The sequence below is a fragment of the Chrysemys picta genome, chromosome 3 (assembly GCF_011386835.1).
Source record: "Chrysemys picta bellii isolate R12L10 chromosome 3, ASM1138683v2, whole genome shotgun sequence".
NCBI classification, from domain to species: domain Eukaryota; kingdom Metazoa; phylum Chordata; order Testudines; family Emydidae; genus Chrysemys; species Chrysemys picta.
Window position 1 is genome coordinate 38804830 of NC_088793.1, and position 19751 is coordinate 38824580.

Sequence of the window (19751 nt, forward strand, 5' to 3'; positions counted from 1 at the left end):
ATATACACCAGAAATTGGTGTGTGGTTCTGCATGCTGGTGGCTATTGTCTAGGGCTTTCTGCACAAAGGAACCACAGTTCAATTCCTCTTACCACCATCTGGGTTGGGAATAGCAATTTCAGTGGCAGCAAGTTTCAGAATCTTGATGTGCCAGAAGTAGTAGCCTAATAAAGGAGAGAAAATTCAAAGGCAGGCTATCAGAGGGTGCTGACCCATCTGTGCAGTGACAACAAACAGCAGATTTGGGAGTGGGATCTGCAGCAAGTCCCTGGGCTGGTACAGTGTGTGTTGCCGAGATGATTTGCTCATTTTCTTTCAAATGGCAGGTGCTGGGCATATTTCTCATTCAGCACTTCACTTGCAGCCACAGTGTCTGCTGTGGAAAGGTCTGTGTGGAGGTGTTGCTGTCAGCCACTAAATAAATCAGGACTGAGAGGACAGTAAGGACAGGGAATAAAAGAAAGAACATATGGTAATACTGGGGCGATAATTTCCCCAAGAGGCCACTGCATGTCTTCTATCTACAGGAAATTAGAATGGCTGGTCTGGTAGCTTGGGTGAACGCATAATGTGCTCTTATGATAGAAATAGATGGTTTGAGGGTAAATTTATGGTTTCTACTTCTCAATTGGCAGAGAAAAAGTGCTGCAGAGGTGATTCTTACAGGTTGGGCAAGCCATTTCATCTCTCCATGCCTCAGTTTCCCTATATGTAAAAGAGAAATAATGATATTTATTCTCCTTTAGAAAGTGTCCTGAGATGTATGGATAGCAAACACTGTACAAGAAATTATTATTATGTACTATACTTGCAACTTTGTCTCTAGTATTTACCTACTTGTACATAAATAACTAAGGGCCTGATCCAATGCCTACTGAAGTCAATGGGAGTCTGTTAATTAACTCCACTGGGCTGTGTATCAAGCCCCTATCTGGCAGATTAGGCAGAATTCAAATTATTTATGAGGAGGGTTGAACTTATATTTAGAACCGACTGTATTTTTCCTACTTTGTATATATAGAACTACTACTCAGGCCTTGTCTACACTACAAGGGAAATTCGATCTAAGCTATGCAATTTGAGTTACGTAAATAGCGTAACTCAAATTGACGTAGCTTAGATCTACTTACCGCGGGGTCTTCACTACACGATGTCAACAGGAGACTCTCTCCCGTTGACTCCCCCTACTCTTCTAGATCCGGTGGACAGGAGAGCGATCTGCGATCCGGTGGACAGGAGTCGACAGGAGAGTGATCTGCGGTCAATTTAGGGGGTCTTCACTAGACCCCCTAAATTGACCACTGATGCATCGATCACTGCTCTTTGACCTCCCGGTAAGTGTAGACAAGCCCTAAGTCTCTTCTTTATGCTAAAAGCCTTATTATAATTACTGAGGTTTAATATGCTAGGAATATTTGACACCTCACTGTTCAAAATTGTGCATTTTAATAACAACTTTGTTATGGATATTGGTGTTGTATAAAGTTAATAATAAACAGCCATATGCACTATATGTAACTGCATGTTTAACCAAATTGCTGCATATATACTCTTTCCAAAGAGCATTCTGGGCAACAAAGAAGGTGAATATCTTGAAACAAGCTTTTTTCCATGGATGATACTGTATTCTCATGAATCAATGGTCCTCTACAGTCCCTTAATTCATTGTTGTAATCCTAGTTCCCTTCTTAGTGAAGGCCATACTTGCAGAAGTGTGAGCGATGAAAGTAGCACAGGAAACAGGAAATTAAGAACGTTGTTGTTATATCTTTATCCTATGCTGATCATTATGGTATCTGACACCTGTATCATATCTGAGCTGAGAACAGAGCCCAGGATACCTGACTCCCAGTCCCCCCGATCTAGCTACTAGACCACACTACTAGACAAAAACCCATGGGTGGGTACAGGGAGAAAAGAAAGACAGGAGAAGGGAAAAGGGAAAGAATTAGAGGAGCAAAAACAGGGTTGTGCGGAATAATAGGATAAAGAATATTTAAAAAAAAAAAAAAAAAACCCAGTATGATGTTTCTTTAAAAACCTTTTATTGAAGTTCTTCAATAAATTGAGATAGCCCTTCCACAGACATCACTTCTTATTAGTAGCTGATATGAAGTGCTGCTTCTAGCAGTGTCAGCTCAGGACAGTGGGAGGTTGGTTGCTTTAGAGTCATCTTCAATAACAATAATAAAAAAAAATCCACAGTACAAAACCAAATGCTAAATTGATATGCAGCTTGTGGTGATTTGGCCCAACTTAAGGGTACGATCCTGTAAGCAACTGAGTAACTTTAGCCAGATGAGTAGTCACATTGGGTTAGTTAGTTTCCTAGTTGCCTACCTGATTCTGCACCTTTCCCCTCTCATACCGTACTGGCCAACTGTGGTGTGCAGTATTGCAAATGATATGTTACAGTAGTTAGTGGCAGTACTATTGTGACTGAAGTTAGTCATGTGTATTTAAAGGACCAAGTCCTAAATCAGTACTGGGCAATATATTTTGTAATATTGTAAAGCATATTTTGCAGGTACAGGATATGATTATCCTCAAATGTTAACACCAGTCATTGTTTAGATTTTAAGTTCTTTCGGACAGGGACTTTTTGTTCTGTGTTTGTACAATATCTAGCACCATAGGGTCCTTGTCTATGACTAGGATCCTAGGTGCTACAGTAATACAAATAATAAATAAATATTAATTCTCACTAGTTTGTTCCTAGAGTTGTTGCTAGTTGCAGGTCTTCAGGTTTTGACACAGTTTTTAATACTATTAGTAAATTTACTTAAAATACTCATTGGCTGGGGTGCAGGATTAGTTCAGCAAGCAGGAAACTAATGCAGTTTCTCCATCTGGCCAAATAATCCATAATTATCTATTTATCTAGGTGTCACAAGGCTGGTATGCCCCATCCCACTTTGGGGGCAGGGCAAGGGCTGTTGTAGTCCCCGACTAGGTTTGCTCGTACCACTTTAGTCTCGGGGGAAAGTAGCCTAATGGCCAGAGCCAGTCTGGAGGCCCTGGGTTTTCAGGTAGGAAAGAGCACCAATCAGTATAGAGGCTCAGGCCCTCAGGCAGGACTGAGCACCAAATAGTCTAGAGTCTGACATTCTCGCTCTGACACACAGCCTAAGGTCAGGGAGCTGCCACCCCGATGTGGGGTTGGCAGTAGGACATAGGGTAGTGGTGGGCAATTCCCAATGGCCGGGAACGACGAACCGCAGCCACTAGGAGCTGCGGGCGGCCGTGCCTGCGGACAGTCAATGTAAACAAACTGCCTCACAGCCCACCAATGGATTACCCTTAAGGGGCAGAGGTTGCCTACCACTGGTGTAGGGGGACCCAGGCCCACCCTACTCCACTGGGTCCCAGCCCAGGGCCCTAACTGTGGTGGAGAGTTCCACCACTGTGTTAGCGGGGATCCCACTTCAACACGCTGACAGTGTCTGGCCCTATAGGCCGTCCCCCTGGGCCACTTTCTAACCCATCTCCTCGTGTGGCAGTCTGGGCATCCCCAGCATCTCAGGGTTCCTCAGCTTGGGCGGCTCCTGGCAACCTTGCCCACTCTTGGGTGCCTTCCATTGTCCTGGTGTTTGCCTGGGTCTCAGTGCTTTTGGCTTCCACAGTCTGGAGATTTGGTAGCTCCTGGGCTGGAGATTTGGCATCCTCCCTCTTCAACAGTCAGCCCCAACTGAGCTGAGTTGCTCTCTTTTGTACCTGGGTACCAGCTGGAGCATGTCCAGCAGGGGCATGAAGACCTGGCCTCCTCTGCCCAGTCTGTGGGATTAATCCCAGCTGGACCAGTGCAGGTCTGGTATGCCCATAAAATCAATAACTAATTTTATCTTCACAACAACCTCTGTCAGGTAGGGGAACATTATCCTCATTTTACATATGGGGAACTGAGGTACAGGTATGACGTGTCCACCACCACATAGGAAATCTGTATCTGAGCAAAGAATTGAATCTTTGTCTCCTGAATCCTTATGCACTAGGCCATCCTTCCTACTCCTGTATTAAAAATGTGTTCTAGCAAAGATAGACTAGCAAATGACTACTTGTTATGGTGTATGTGCTGTGATTATATGGTATTTTAATATAGCAACTGGTCCTCACTGACCAACATTCATTATGGAAGTGCTAGCTGTGATTCCTTCTGGGAGGACCTGTCATTAATACTTAAGTCTGAGATGAGTTTTGCACTTAAATCAGAGATTCAACGACTGTGTTATATATAACAAATACAATGTATTTTCCTCAAAATGCAAGCACTTACTCCTTGGGCACACAATATTTTTGTGGGCATTTATGAGTAAATCTGTTAATTAATTTGAGTTAATATTAATTTAAAAATGGATCCTTGAAGAAATTTAGCACCAGGTCATTTTTTGTCCCTAATGATCTTAATAACACAGACTATTTAAACTTCCTGTAGAGATAAAACTCACTGAAATGCATAGGCTACATTGGAAGACTTCACAAGTGAAAGGTTTTTTTCTTCACCAAGGGCTGAAGAAGAATGTTCTTCTTTAGAAAATTCCACAAAGAATTGCCCTCTTTTAAAATGGCTGCCACCTCCTTTTATTCTCAATGGAAATGAGGCAACATGCTGCCTTTAGGAAGATGGTGGTCCCCTCTTTCAAAATAACCACTTTCTCCCATTATTCCCACTCTGCCATCAGACAATATGGTATCCCCTTATGCTGTCATGGGGCTTTGAAGCAGTGGCTCCCTCACTGCATGAGATAGGTGGCTGTGGCTGAGCAGTGACATGTCCTAGTGAGTAGCCATGCTAGAGTCTCTCTCTGCTGATGAGAGTGCTGCAACTGCTTGAAACTGAAACTTATGGCCCCAGCTCAGACAACTAAACCTTCAGACTTGGGCCTACTAGCTCTGATAGGCCCCTAATGCTTTTTTCAGGAGAAGGGCCATGGAAACATGTTGGCTTGCTCAGTAAAAGGGTATGCTATATACCCACAAATACCCCCAATTCCAATCCTAGATATTTACATATCTGTAATCACCTTGCTGAAAAGTATACTTGAAACCTATTAGCCAGTGCACTGGCCTGCTGTCCCATCCTTTTTTCTAAGGCTATGTCTACTGCCTCTTAAGTTGGTATAACTTATGTTGCTCAGAGGTGTGAATAAGCCACCCTTTGAGCAACATAAGTTACACTGACCTAAGCACTGGTGTGGACAGTACTATGTTGGCAGGAGAGCTTTTTCCGCCGACGTAGCTGCCATCGCTTGTTGGGGATGGATTAATTAAGTCAGTGGGAGCACTCTCTCCCATCAGTTTAGAGCGGCTACACTAGAGAGCTTACAGCGGCGCAGCTGCATCAGTGCAGTATATAAAGAATACAGAGTACAAGTAGCCATATGTTAATCCTTTTGATGGTTGCTTTTGAGAAAACATGTTACAATAATAGTGTTTCACGGTTCTGTAGCTTTTTCATCAGTGGATCTCAAACACTTCACAAGTAAGTAATTTAAGCCTCACAACAGTTTTGCAATGTTAGGTACAGTAGATAAAAGGGTATATGAAGGTCATATCATTCACCACATTGTAATGCAATCATTCTGGGTTGGGACCTAATTTACCTAATTGAAACTGCAGGAGTAATTCTGAAGTAGGCAGAATTTAATTACATAAGTTTAAATTTGGTCAGGGCCCTAGAAATAACATTTCTACTCTTAAATGGGATCTTTAATGACCAGAAATAGTCAGGACTTCTATTTTACCTCACCCCTGACATAAAGCATCACCAGCTGTAATGTTCTTCCCATGATACCTGCCTAGAGAATTGGCTTAATACTAACTTAATGCCACTTCATGAATCACAGAGCTGCTTTCTGCATCTCCTTGGTGTTCCTTGAAGGTACTGACATATCAGGTACCAAGATGGCCTGGCCTTGCTTAATTGGTGAGATTTAATGGGATCACAGTAAAGGTGGATCAGAATCTGAATTAGACTTTTAAAACAAGCATCATTTTTAGAAAGAATGCAAAATAAATTCCAACTACAGAGTTAACTTAATATCTGAGAATTCATGCGTTCTGTTTCCAATTATGATATTAAAAGGAAGTAGGACTGAACTGTTAAAATGGCATTGACTAAAAGTGGAACCACTTATTTAAAATGCCAGTATTTAAGTAAAACCATAAAACAGACATAACGTTGCGTATTATCTATCCACTGTAATTCTGACTGTTCAGTGGAAAATACAGCAATTTGTTGGATTTAGAAACCACAATCCAGGGAAGACCATTCAAAATTGTCATGCTTAGTTTACAATAACTAGTCATGAATCTTTTCAGTCTTTGTGAAATACTGTGGGCCAGACTGAAACCTGCTGTAAGCTGGAGTTAGATTTGTGCCTGCTCACACTGAATAAATTGGGTCATTGTCTTATGGCATGCCTGCAGAAAACTGGTGCAGCAAGAGGAATCCAGCATACGTGACAGAAATATTCTCAATGCCCTCTAAAGAATCTGGCCAAACTCTCCAGTGTTCTGTAGCATACGAAAGCAGAAATAAACCATTACAGAATCCAGAATTGAAAAAGACCTACCTGTTGTATTGTGATATAGCTTTGTGTGATATCACAATGAGGTGCACCAGTTCCCAGTGATGCATGGCTGGGGCCTCATCCCCCCTTCAAAACTCCCAACATACTGTGGACCTCAAACTGGCCTTAGATATATAGGCACAACTTCCATTTATTTCATTTGCAGTTTGTTGATGTTAATAATTGGGATTATTGGGATAAAAAGAAACAAATAATTTTCCCCCATAAAATCTCCCTGGGTAATATTTTCAAGAGTTCCCATGTGACATTGGAACCTAGGTCCCATTTTTAAAAGTGATTTAGAAGACTAAGTCCCGTCGACTTTCAAAGAGCCTTAGCCTCCTAAGTGCCTAAATAACTGTTGAAAATGGTATTTAGGCTCCTAAGTCACTTGGGCCCCTATGAAAATGTTACCTCTAGTCCCCTTTCTCCTAGCCCTCTTCCTCACTCCCTTCTCCTTTCCAGACATTTCCCCTTCTTCACCCTGTGGTCCCTTACCTACTTCCTGCCCTAGTCCATGTCTGCTTCTGTCCCCTTCTAGCCCTTCTCTCTTGTCTCCATTAAAATTGAGCTGTAGAACTGGTAGTTGTAGCATTTCCCTCTGAAGTCTAGCCACAGGAGGTGTGCTGGCAGCATAGTTTCAATGGGAAACTGCCACTTCCCTCCCACAGCCCAGCTGCCACATTTAAATTGTGCTGTGTGGCGCTTCCACTCCCTTGGGAGACTATTTTCCTTTCCTGTCGAAGACTGTTCTACAGCTTAATAGCGCTTGCTGTCAGCTATGATAAGTAACGTATACAGTAGTATATATATATATTTAATTGTGATATGAGTCAGGTGGCATCCTCACTATTCTGGACTAGAAAGTGATGGACTCTAATTCAACTCTTTTGCTGCACTGGTGTCCTTCCTTTTCACAAGATATGTGGAAAGCAGGGCCAGATGAAGGCATGGGCATTATAGGCCTGTGCTGAGGGCTCCAGCTCCTGGAGTCATGTTATTATATCAAAAGTCAAGCTTTCATTTTAAAAAGAAAAGTAATTGCTATCCCTCATGGTTGTGAAGAAAATCTTGAAAACATCAATTGAGCATCAGTGAATCAGTGATGTCAGCCTAAGTCTGCAAACAGCCTGAAACAATAGCTTTGAGAGGGTGAACTGCCTTGTGCATCTCAGTGGAGGTGTTAACTTTAAGACACACTTTTTTGGGGCACCCTGCCAACACAACCCCAGTGTGTGGCAGGAGAAGAAAAGTGCAGCATGGGCCCACCCATGCAAGCAGATACACTCCCTTTGTTGGGGGTAAGTATTGGGGTCCCCCCCTGCACGCTCTCTAATGGGGAAAGAGGATCCCTGCTGCCACCACTGCTGCTCCCAAGGGGAAGGAGCCTCATGCCAGTGCATCTGCCTCTCTGGGAGAGAGTGTGTGTGGGGGGGGCTCCTCTACAGCAAGGGGTGGGGTCAGGACCATGGGGTAGATCCATGGGGGAGCCCTGTGTCTTGGTGTGCCTAGGGACCTGGATTGCTTTCATCCAGCCCTAGAGGAAACATTGCACAAAACTCTAATGATTATTTTAAAAATAAATACCTAATATTAAAATTCTGTGTACAGACAAGAGATTTACAAAATATTGGAAGAAAGGCCATAAAGGCAGATGGGGTTTGGTTATAAGGTTACACTTCAGCAGTAAACTGAAGGGCACAACAGCTTGTATCTAAATTTTGTCATGGAAATTAAGCTTAAGGAGGTGTAATGATAAAGGCATTTCAGACATCCTCTTTATGTTAAACAGGTTTTTATGTTAACTTTTGTTGCCCAGAGCCTAGTGAGAAGGAAAGCACCTATGAACAAAATATTGTGGTGGGTAAACCTACAGTCCCCCGATAATAGTATGTTTGCTAAATGCATACTAATAAAGCTTAACATCTTTACAAAGAACCCAATTTTAGATGGTGCTTCATAATGCCATAGAGTAGTGGAACTCTATCGCTTCCATTCTGTTGGAGCGTAATCATATTTTCTCTGTGTTACAAAAAGGTACAATCTTATTTTTGTTCAAAACAGGAAGGTTTTAACATCTCAATCCTCAAACTACCAGAATTTAGAATATTTCACACTTGAATGACTCCTAACCAACCATGTCAGACAAAGAACAATGTCCTGTTGCTTATGCTGGAGGTGAGAATGTGGTAAATAAGCACTGAAAAGACTGAAGCCTTTATCATTCTATTTTTGTCAGTTTCTTCCATAATTTCAGCTGTTTACTGGTGGCATTCACACCCTTTTATTAGTAAGAATGGTCCATTATAGTATTTCTTTCTACTGATTATGAGCCTCAGTCATTTGCCATTTGGACAAAGCAAAATCCTTATTGCTATGGTTGTATGAAATTTAGCATATCGTATGTCCTGATAGTGTATCATATATCACTCTTAATTAAAAATAAGTTAGGATCCAATACTATAATATATTTATGGGGAGATGACAGAGAATTTGTGAGGGCAATCAGTAATTGATAACCACATTATAGTAACCCTACATTAGAAATGCAATAAAATGGCGGAGTATGCTATTGCTTAAAACTTAAGTACATGCTAGAATGATAGTTTGACCTGCTGTGTTGATGTTAAATATGATCTACTAAGTTTGTGTCCAAGGTGCCGATTGTACTCATATACAGATAGACGTGTGTGTGTGAAATTAGTGTGCTGGCTTTCTTAAAAGCAGTTACTTTTGAAGAGATTTTACTAGAAATGCTGTATAATATATCTGAGACTGGAAGATCATGGCAGTGTCACAGTATTGCGGACATAAACACAGTCTTTTCTCAGTGCAAATAGCTACTGTGACTGCTTGACATACTGGTGTAGTGTATCTACCCCTTTTTTCAGATCTCTAGATCAGTACTTCTTTTCCACCCTGTGATCCCATACTACAATAAAGGAAAGTTTCATGCCCCCCACCACACACACACACACACACTTCAATCATAAAGAGAGAGAGAGGGTTGATGAGACCACCCAATTTGAAAACACATGGCCTAAATGGCATTGGACACCTGACTATTCTGAGCCCTGCACTGCTTCAGCAAGTTGCAATGATAGCCTATTTTGTTTTTTCAACTGTGATTAGAAAGAGGAGATGATGGACTTTCCTTTTAGATACATAACTTGCCAAAGACACCCCAGCCATCTTCACTTCCAGTTTGGAGTCCTGCAGTAAACGCAGTCTGAAAAGTGCTCGGGACCGTCAGTTAGTGCAGAGAATGGTAGCCGGAAGTCAGCATTTTCAGAAGTGGTGACTGATTTTGGATGTCTCAATTTTTAGGTGTCCAGGTTGAGGCATCCAGTATCAGTAGCCACTTAGTAAATTTAATCGCATGTGCTACCTGTAGTGGATTGGCAGGAGTACATTAAATCTCTGCTGTGTGGATAGTATTGGCTGCCTCTCTATCCAATTGCACCTGGCTGCTTCCAGGTGCAATTCAAGGTGTGGTTTGGTTTAAAGCTATACTGCTGTACATAGATTGGGGTCCTGGCTATCCTTTAGAGGTTGCCTCTCACCCTATTCACAATTGTGATAATTTAGATCCACTGAGATGCTTTTGCCAATGATCCCTGGATTAGCAGTGTGTTCCTGAGGATGGGAAGCCAGGCATAGTCCATGGGGGCAGGTCCCAGCTGTTGAGCTCACTAGATTCAGTCATCCACCATGCTAAGGTTAGAACACTCCATAGCACATATGTGACAATGGATCATCTAGGCAGCTTCTAATAGATTATCAGGTCCCAAAACATCACCAGGAGCATGGAGAGGGTTTCTTTGTTAGACAGAGGTGATGGAGAGAGAGTTGTTTGTCTCTTTAAATTTGTTTAGTGAGTTGCTTATTTTTAATGTATGCTGTGTGGCTAGCTGTCATGGGGATAGGCACATAAATATAAAGAAAGGGGGAGAGAGATGAATTGTGTCTGGATGATGGGGCAGTCACAGATGACTTATAGTTATTTATTTAAATACTTTTTGATGATCTAGAGGTGCACATTACTAGTCCATATTGTTGTATTGCCCTCATTCTCCTGTCTGTCCTCTAACATCTTACACTCACCTACTGTATCTTGTCTTCAATTAGACTGGGGCTGAGAGGATGTCTTCCTGTGCATTTCTAGAGCATCTAGCAGAATGGGGCCTTGATTAAAAAGGCTAGTAGAGGTTCTAGTGAGTAGTATTCTTTGGTTCAGGTTGGTAAATAATTGGGTGGAAAAAATGGATTTCCTATGCGGAGGTAAAATATGTACAAAGATCCATAGAAGTCTATGCTTGATTCAGCTTCTGAAGTTCCTTCCTGGGAATGGCTATATGAGACATCAGACTATTTCCACCAGCATAGTGGCCTGTTGCACTTCCCATTCCAATTTCCAAATAAAAGAAAAAAATCCAATGGAAAATGTGCTTTAAACCCCCCCCAAAAAACAACCCCCAAACAATAAACTATTCCTCTGCAAGAGAAGCTGAAGTGAAAGTGACAACTCTGTTTTTATTGTTCATGTGGAGAAAAATGAAATAAAGTGTAAACCAGGCAAAAATAATTCAGATGTTTGCAAATCCTTTTGTATTAATAATCTAGGTTGTTATTAGTAACACAAGACCATTTGTTTTCAAAACTAATTAATTATTGTAAACTTGAAAGATTCCTTTCAACGGTCATGTTCCAAGAGTGGAGTTTTTAAGAACTGTTCTCAGCAAGAGAACAAGTCTGCTACTCAGTCTGACCATTTACATTCACAGGGTCATAGTATGCCCTTAGTTTCACCTTTAGGAGATATTCCAGCCTTGGGTTTAAAACTATGAGGCCCCAATCCAGCAGAGCCCTTAAGCACATGCTCAAAATTAGGCATGTGAATAGTCCTATTGAAGTCAAAAGATATTGGCCCAAATGCTCAGCTGATGTCTATCAGAATACCTTTATTGGCTTCAGTAGCTGTTTTACAGCAGCTGATGATATAGCCTATTATATGCGTTTTAAATATAGAAAACATATACATAGCATATGTGGGAAACTGATTGTGGGAAACTGACTAAAATTTGTTTAGTTTTACTTAAACAAACAAACAAACCAAAACACTACAATTTTTATATTGTACTATGCCATACACTGATGTTTGCTGAGTAACCATATAATCTTATTGTCAACCCTATTCATTCTCCCATTTTCCCGACTATTTTGTTATCCCTGGCCCCCTTTTATTGCATTCTATTTGAAATGACACCCCAATCCTGCAAACACTTATATCCTTATATATATGCCTAAACACCTTGAACTCTTGAAGTTACTAGTAGTAGTAGTAGTCCATCGCTAACGATGATGACGATATTGTTGCATTTCTCATATATATATATATATATATATCTCCTTGGGACTACTCATATACATAAAAGTTCTAAATGCAAAAGTGTAGAATTGAGGCAGTTAGTATGCAAGCTGTTTGGGGCAGCTATCTCATCTTACTACATGTACTATGAGGCAGCTAGCACACTTTTAGGCAGTGTGACTTTTATTATTATTACTCCATAATGAATGGTACTAAACTCCCATGGAAGACATTTAGACTCTAGGGAGTTCAGCAAGGTCATTTATATTTGTGAAGCTTGCATCTTTTTGGCAAATGAATTGTTTTCATCAAATTGAAATAGTAATGTACATATACATATTTTAGAAAGTCAGCAGCTCTCTACTTAGTACTTTATTTTCAACAGAAAGAAAGCAAAATGAAGTAAAGATGACATTATTTGATAACGTGCACATGAACTGTGCTTCCTGTTTAAAAGAATTTGATTCATTGCACCAGAAATATAGATTGTAAGGAATTGTGAAATGCATGGGATGCAGCCAGAGCTGTAGAGATTAATAATTTGATGAATGAGTTTACTATATTTCAGTATTCAAGTACTGAAGTTTACATAGATGAGAAAGTGGTGACTTTGGGTCACATACCTAAAAATGTAGATGGGCACCTAGTAGGATTTTCAAAAGCAAGTTAAGTGCAATGATAGGAGTTAGGTACCTAACCTGATAAGGTGCCTAAATATCTTTACTTTAACTGAAATTAAAATGTCATGTGAAAAGAGGAGGGCAGTGTTGTTGGGGATAATTTTTAAGTTTGTTAAACTCAGATCCAATATTTTTAAGGTGCTATTACAAAGAAGAAGAAAAAGCAATGTAGAATATTATTCAACTACAGAGCCTGAAATTGCATCTTGACTTTTCTTCTGAAGCCAATGAGTTCTTTGCCTGAGTTAGAACTGCAGCATGGAGCGCATAAAATAGGACACTCTATACTAAAGAAAGAATCTATTCAGATAGCATGCTGGTGGACATGTGATATATGATGCAGCAAGTTGGGGGTAGGGTACATCAATCAGTAATATCTTTAATGACCCATAAGACATGGTTGAAAAGGTAAAAGTAGTGGGATGACTTAGAAATAATATGTGAATTTAGGGATCAAAATGCATATTCCACTATGAGAAGTCCTATAGCATTTAATAGAGAACAATAATATTGTATGTTTTTGAACCATCAGATAGTTACATAAGATTGTTCAAAAACCATAGAAAAGCTACCATCCTATATTAAATGTAATTTTTTTACATACTTTCTTTTGAATCCTAATACATTTTTCTATACCCTACTGGTTTCATCGCTAGTAAGTTCTACGGGACTTTTCCATAGGGATTGTTACTAAAAGATCCTGAGAAACTAAAATGAGTGGGAGGGACTCAGAAAGGAAATGGGGAATATTCAGAGGGAAATTGCAGGAAGCCCAACATGTAGGTGTACTATTGAAAACAAATACAGCTGAAGTGTGCATATGTGGGGTGTGAGGTGAGGGGGGGAGGTAGGTAGGTGGTTGGGGAGAAACAAATATAGCTGACCACAGGAATACAGGGAGCAATAAAAGAGAAAAGCAAACAAGACATAAATCAATAGGATCATGGCTATGAGAGGGTATACACGAGTCTAGAAAATAAGGAGCTAAGACAATGATCACAGAAGCCAAAATTGAAAATGGAAAGATCATTGCAGAAGGTATGGGGACAAACAATAACAGATTTTACAGATATATCAGGACCGGGAGGTCAATGAAAGAGACTGACGTCTCCTTATCTGACTGTGAGAGGAACTTAGTGACATATGAGGCAGAGATTGCTGGGAAGCAAAATGCTTTCTTTTCCTCAGTGTATTTACCAGGGGGAATGAGGGTGAAATGCCAGAAAGAGATAGGAATGTCCTGGAGGTAGAATATGAACTATTAATGAAAATAAGGGTAATACAAGAATAGGTAAAGTAAAGAAGAAGAAGAAATTAGGGCAGCTAAACAGAAAGAAAGTTCCAGGTCTGATGGCCTGTCTCCCAGGATTCTGAAAGAGAGAAATTATTTTTTTTAATGCCCACTGAACTTAAGACATACCTGAAAACTATAGAGGAGTCAATGAAAGACCATATTTTTAAAGGGTTCATACGAAGAATCAAAGGAATTTCAGACCTTTAGGGCTTAATATCCAAACACAGCCAAGAACAGATTCTAGATGTTGATCAAGGAGCAAATAGTTTGGATTGATGTAAACTGGTTGAAGTTGACCAAAAGGTGGTCATGGTTAACACACATGGTTAATTTTCTTGGGAGACTGAATGTATTGTCAATCCTAGAGGGTACTGGGTATTCTTGTCCCAATCCATCAAAGTACTTAATACACACTTAACTTGAATCCTGTGAGAAGTCCCATTAAGTTCAATTAATTGCTTATGAGCTCACCTGGATTGGGGCTAGAGTAGCCAGCACCTTTGAGGGTCGAGCACACTGAGCACACACAAAGAGAGAAAAGACATGCAGCTAGAGTTACAAAGCTATGTACATGTCTAAACATGCAGATAGGAACCTAGCGGTATTTACAAAAAGCACCTAATCAAGTAAGGTACCTAACTCCCACTGATTTCAATTGCAGGTTAGTGGGACTGGGCCTAGAAGAAATGTCATGGGTTTTTAGGTGCCTTATAAAATGTAGTGTAGAAAAATATAGACAAGGTTGAAAACAGTAAATAGGATTATGATTGGCAATTAGGTTGCCCTACCTTTACCCGTAATTGATTTCTAATGTGTCAATCACAATGGCCTTTAGTTGCCAAATCCAAAAATTAAAAGGAATGTTGGTGTAGTCTGATTAGGACCATATTCTCTGCCCCTTTCCAGAGTTACTTCTAGGAGAAATAGGTTTGGGTGAGATGGCTTTGCAAGTATTTAGCACCCTTTTTTATTGTGGACAGTGCAGAAAAAAGAGGTGAGCTCTGCATTGCATTCTAAATGTGACAAAACTCAAGCTCACTTTATCTCCAGCGGCTGAGATTTTCACAAATGAGGACCTGCTTCAGCCCTTCACCCCGAGTGTTGTACCTGAGACCTGCCTGTTGATTATAATATTCTAAGAGGGTTATGAAAAGAGTGAGAGAGACAGAAGCAGTCCTGGAAATAGTCTTGGTGTAGCCCACTGACAGCTTTAAAAATAAGACTCAGAACCTTGAAGAATATGATATTAGTGGCACTCGCACTGAAGAAAGATATAGTACTAACAGTATGAATGATATGGAGGATAAGAATGTCAGAAACTTAAAATCATCAGGGAAGCAAATGACAAACTGTGATAACGGAATATAGTTCAAATCAGAGGAGACCATTATGGCACCATACAGACCACATCTGGAGTATTGACCATCGGGAGGGGCCCCATGTTTTAAAAAGCTATTGATAGAACTACAAAAGGTGTCAGGTGGCTAGGAAAATGATAGAGTGTCTCAGTGGTTTGTAACTGTGAGGAAAGGTAGGAAAATTGATTGTGAAAGAGGAGATTAAGCGCAGATATTCTGATATGTATAAAGGGCTATAGAGAAGAGTTTGAAATGTCACAAAACTATTCATGACAGGAAACGGGCTCAAAAACAATGTGGCTTGAGCTGCAGTTAAATTCAGACAATAAGGAAGTTCAAGGGAAACTTCTTTACACAGAGGATAATTCAATATGTGCAACAGAGCTCTCTCAGAGGAAGAAATAGTGGCTGTGCAATGGAGATCATATTAGACAAGAAATTAAGTTGGACAGATAGGTGGACAACTCTACAGAAAAGTAGCATGATCCTCTTCTGTCCTATAATGTTGTTATGCCTGTAGCTAAGATGATCAGAGAACAAATGATACCCAACTTCAGATAAGTCTGACTTTCAGCACTGGTGCTTTCAGAAAATATCATATGATTTTTGATACATTTTAACTTGAATGTTTGAGACCTTCTAAAATTAGTTCTGCCAATTTTTATGTTTGTTTTGCTTTTTATGTGCCTTCATGGCACATAATGGAGAGGTAAAGTGAATAATTGAAGAGCAATTTATTATTATTATTATTTTTATTATCTATATGTAAGGGTCCAGTCCTACTCTTAGTTTCAAATGTTGCAGGAGCAGATCCCAATTGTAACTGATCAAAATCTCACTGAATAGTTTAAAGATATGAAGGACTGCTTTCCCACTCCTTACAGTACTGATCAATAATTGCTAGGAAAAAATATTTGCTATAAATTAAAAAAAAAATGCATCCACCAAGGAACAAAGTTCAACATACAGCAGAGACAACACAGTTGGGGGCAGGAGGGGAAAGGGGGAAAAAATTCTTGTTAGCTTTATAATTGCAGTGATGACCCCTGGGTGTAGCATTTTCAGACAGTTAATGCTGACTAGACGCCGTGAGGGTTTGGAAGGGCCTTCCCCTTTGGTCATTATTGCCTAAGCAAAGTGGTTTTTTTTTTTTTTTTTTTTTTTTTTTCCAAAAATGTACATTTTAAGGAAAGCAATTAATGTAGTAAATAATTATAAAACCTGATTAAATGACATAATGCTTTGTACAATCTGACCTGCAGAGGAGAACTGCCAGACAGTGTAATAACACAAGTATTTTATTTTTCATAATAGTGTTTATGGCTGTCCTTTGGCAAAAAAAAGAAAAACACAAGATAAGCAACCCCAAGAACCTGCTCCCAAAAGAAAACCCTTTGTGGTTAAAACAGACAACTCTTCAGTAGACGAGTGTTATGAAACTGATGGAACAGAGGAGATGGATGAAAAGGAGGAGGAAGAAGAGGAAGAGGAAGAGGAGGAGGAGTATTCTGATGACAATGAAGGTGATGAGGAGGAGGAGGAGGAAGAAATAGATCGAGAAGAGGAAGAGGAGATTGAAGAGGAAGAAGAGGAGGATGAAGAGGAAGCAGAAGACGTGGAGGAGGAGGAGGAAGAAGAAGAGGAGGAAGAGGAGGAGGAGGAAGAACGTGGTAATAATAAGAGTATTAGTAAAAAGTAAACATTGTGTGTATTATGTGTTAATCTTTCAGTGTGGTGTCCAGGTATTTAGCTGTGCAGCTCTCATTAAAGCTAATGGAAGTCATGCAGCTAAATCTCCCTGTGCCTTGCTGAAAATGTACCCCACAGTGTTCTTTTAACATCTATTTTAATGACTGTCTTTCAAATATTTTTGATGCCTAGTGGTGTCAAATTTTCAAATACAGAACTGTGTGTGTGCGAAAAAATGCCTGCAGAAATGTGTAACTGGATTAATGCATGCAATTGCCAGGTATGCATGCAAAAATTGGGTAACGGTACAAGCAAATGGTTAACTGCAAATTCCCGTTCTCATCATTTGCATGTGCATTTACTGAATCTGCCCACCTAATAGTGATGATTGCTCAGATAAATGCGGTCATGTGTTTGCAGGTGTTTTTTTTTTTGGTGAGCACAAGTGGATCTCTTCCCTTTGAAAATTTGGTCCTGAACTTTCTTTCAGACAAACAATATCCGAATGAAATGTTATCAAATACTTTGGTTCTTTGAGACTTGGATGTTGTGTACTTTAGTTGATTTTATTAAAACTATGGAGAGTGACAGGTTTACACAAAGAAAGTCCTTATAAAATTATATTTTCTGAATACAGTGCCATACATTTGATGCCTTTTAACTATATAGGTATTAATTAATAGCCCAGCTAATGTAGTAGCACTGTGATTAATCCATTGACATCTCTGTTTACTGGGATTGTGGACTCTGTGTAAGCATATTTTTCAAAATATATGATCACTGTCTGCTTATCTCAGAATCCCTCCATTAATTACATTATAATGTACTGGGCTGAAAATGAAGAATGGTGCAAAGATTAATGAGCTATCGAAAAAGTATTTTGTTCCCATTTCCAGGGAACATGTTTTTGGTTGGGTAGATTCACCTTTCTAACCAATAAAAATATAAGAAAAACTTTCAGCACTCCTCAGTCAGATTCCTCTTAGGAGCAAGGTATGAAAGTTGTCTGACTTTTGTTTCAGCATTCTGTTAGGTCAGGTTTAGAAAAAGATTTAGGAAGTACTCTTTTCATTCAGACAACTGTGTGGCTTACAGATGGCTATGAGCATTTTTTTGCAGATGCCTCAACCGACAGCATTTCCTTATTCACTTTTAATTTGCCTACCAAAACTATTAAAAACAAGGTAGCCAAGCTTGAAAGTTCTGAAGCAGTTTGATGCCAGGGGAGGCTGTTTCCTTATGCAAAGAGACTCTGTTGTTTCAGAACCTGTAAGGATAGTCTATCTGAGCTCAGGCAGGTGTGTGACTGCAATTGCTATCCTGTTGGTTTGCTTTGGAATTCTAGCAGTTCTTTCTTAAGAGGTAATGGCAACTGGATCATAGTGGAGCTGGTGCAACGGTTTTGGGCCCAGTTGGACAATAATAAATCTACACTATCAAAAATGATTTAAGGGGAAAAAAGACTTAGGAGCTAAAGAAACTTCCTTCTGCCAAGCTTCGTATTAGGTTTACCGGTACAGATATTACAGAACATGGTGCTTTACTTATGTCCAGCACTGCTGCACGTATAGTTAGTGATCCTAATCAACAACTTTAGTGGCTGCTATTGTTTCTTAGCTGTTTTCTTTCTGTGAGTAGACTCAAATTAAGAACTGCAAGTTAGGAATTTTGCAGAAGTACCTATATTAGCTAGACATCATAGTAGAGGAGATGAAAAGTTAAACAGGTCAGTTACCCAGAGGATCTCATGTTACTTGAGGGATAATATGTAGTTTCCTAGATAAAAGAAAAAGTATTTCTTTGTAAAATACTGGGAATGCAAAAAAGAAAGTCAAATAAAATAGGGGGCTTAACAGTGGAATTATTCAGGGCAAATTAATTTTATGACCTTTTTGGAATCAGCATATTATTATACAGGTGATGCTAGTTACAGCACAGTTGATTCGTGAAATATAGTTACTAGTGCCTAATGATGAAGATAAGTTCTTTTTCTCTAGGTCAAGGAGTGGGAAGACCTAGATTTGAGATGATAGCCATAGTTTGTTGTTTTGAGAGGTCCAGAAGATATTTAAACAAACAGATTTTTGGAGATAATTTATTTTATATGGTTTTTTGACCGAGAACTTAAAATGTCTTCTCCTTCCATTGCTCATAATACAGGAATCTTTCATCATTTACTGGAATTCCCTGCTTATATTTTTAGAACTCCCTTAAGGTGAATCATTTACTGGGAAAATCACAGTATGCGCACAGCCAACATAATTACAATTAGAAACTAAAAGTAGAACTTCTAGTGGAGATAAAGGTGTCTCTGCAGTGCTTATAAACATTTTTGTCAGTGGTGCTGTAGTTTTATGAGATTATAGAAATTTTGCATAGTCTCATAACCAAGCCTAGTCTTAATGAACAGGACAATTAAAATCTCAGACAGTTTTGCTAGAAAAATTCTATCAGATGGGAATGTGATCTCTAAGTCAACAGGTATGAGAAACATAAAGCAATGTACTATATAATTTCCTAGGTCCAAATTAAGTTTCCTGTTATATGGGGCTAAATCCAGAGACACCCCAAATAACTAATTCTAATGACTCTGGAGTTACTCCTTTGTAACAGGAAACTGAATTTAGTTTGGAATTTTCAAAGGGGCCTAAGTGATTTAGGAACATAATTCTTATTGAATGACAATCAGGCTTGAGCTCTGAAATCACTTAGACCCTTTAGAAAATCCTATCCCTAGGGCCGTACCTTTGACATAATAAAGGACTTGGAAGACACAGAAGCATCCTAAAGCAA

The 19751-nt window shown here is 39.6% G+C and overlaps 1 protein-coding gene across 22 annotated transcripts in view; it reads left to right on the forward strand.

Moving 5' to 3' along the window:
* MYT1L (myelin transcription factor 1 like) overlaps window positions 1-19751 on the forward strand; it is a 386408-nt gene that overhangs the window by 235160 nt on the left and 131497 nt on the right. For 20 of the 22 annotated variants that reach the window (XM_065587748.1, XM_042848749.2, XM_065587757.1 and 17 more), the window contains one exon: window positions 16584-16939. In XM_065587748.1, the coding sequence (XP_065443820.1) occupies window positions 16584-16939 (356 nt within the window). The remainder of the gene's footprint in view (window positions 1-16583; window positions 16940-19751) is intronic. The other 2 variants (XM_024101611.3, XM_065587756.1) reach the window with 1 other exon arrangement.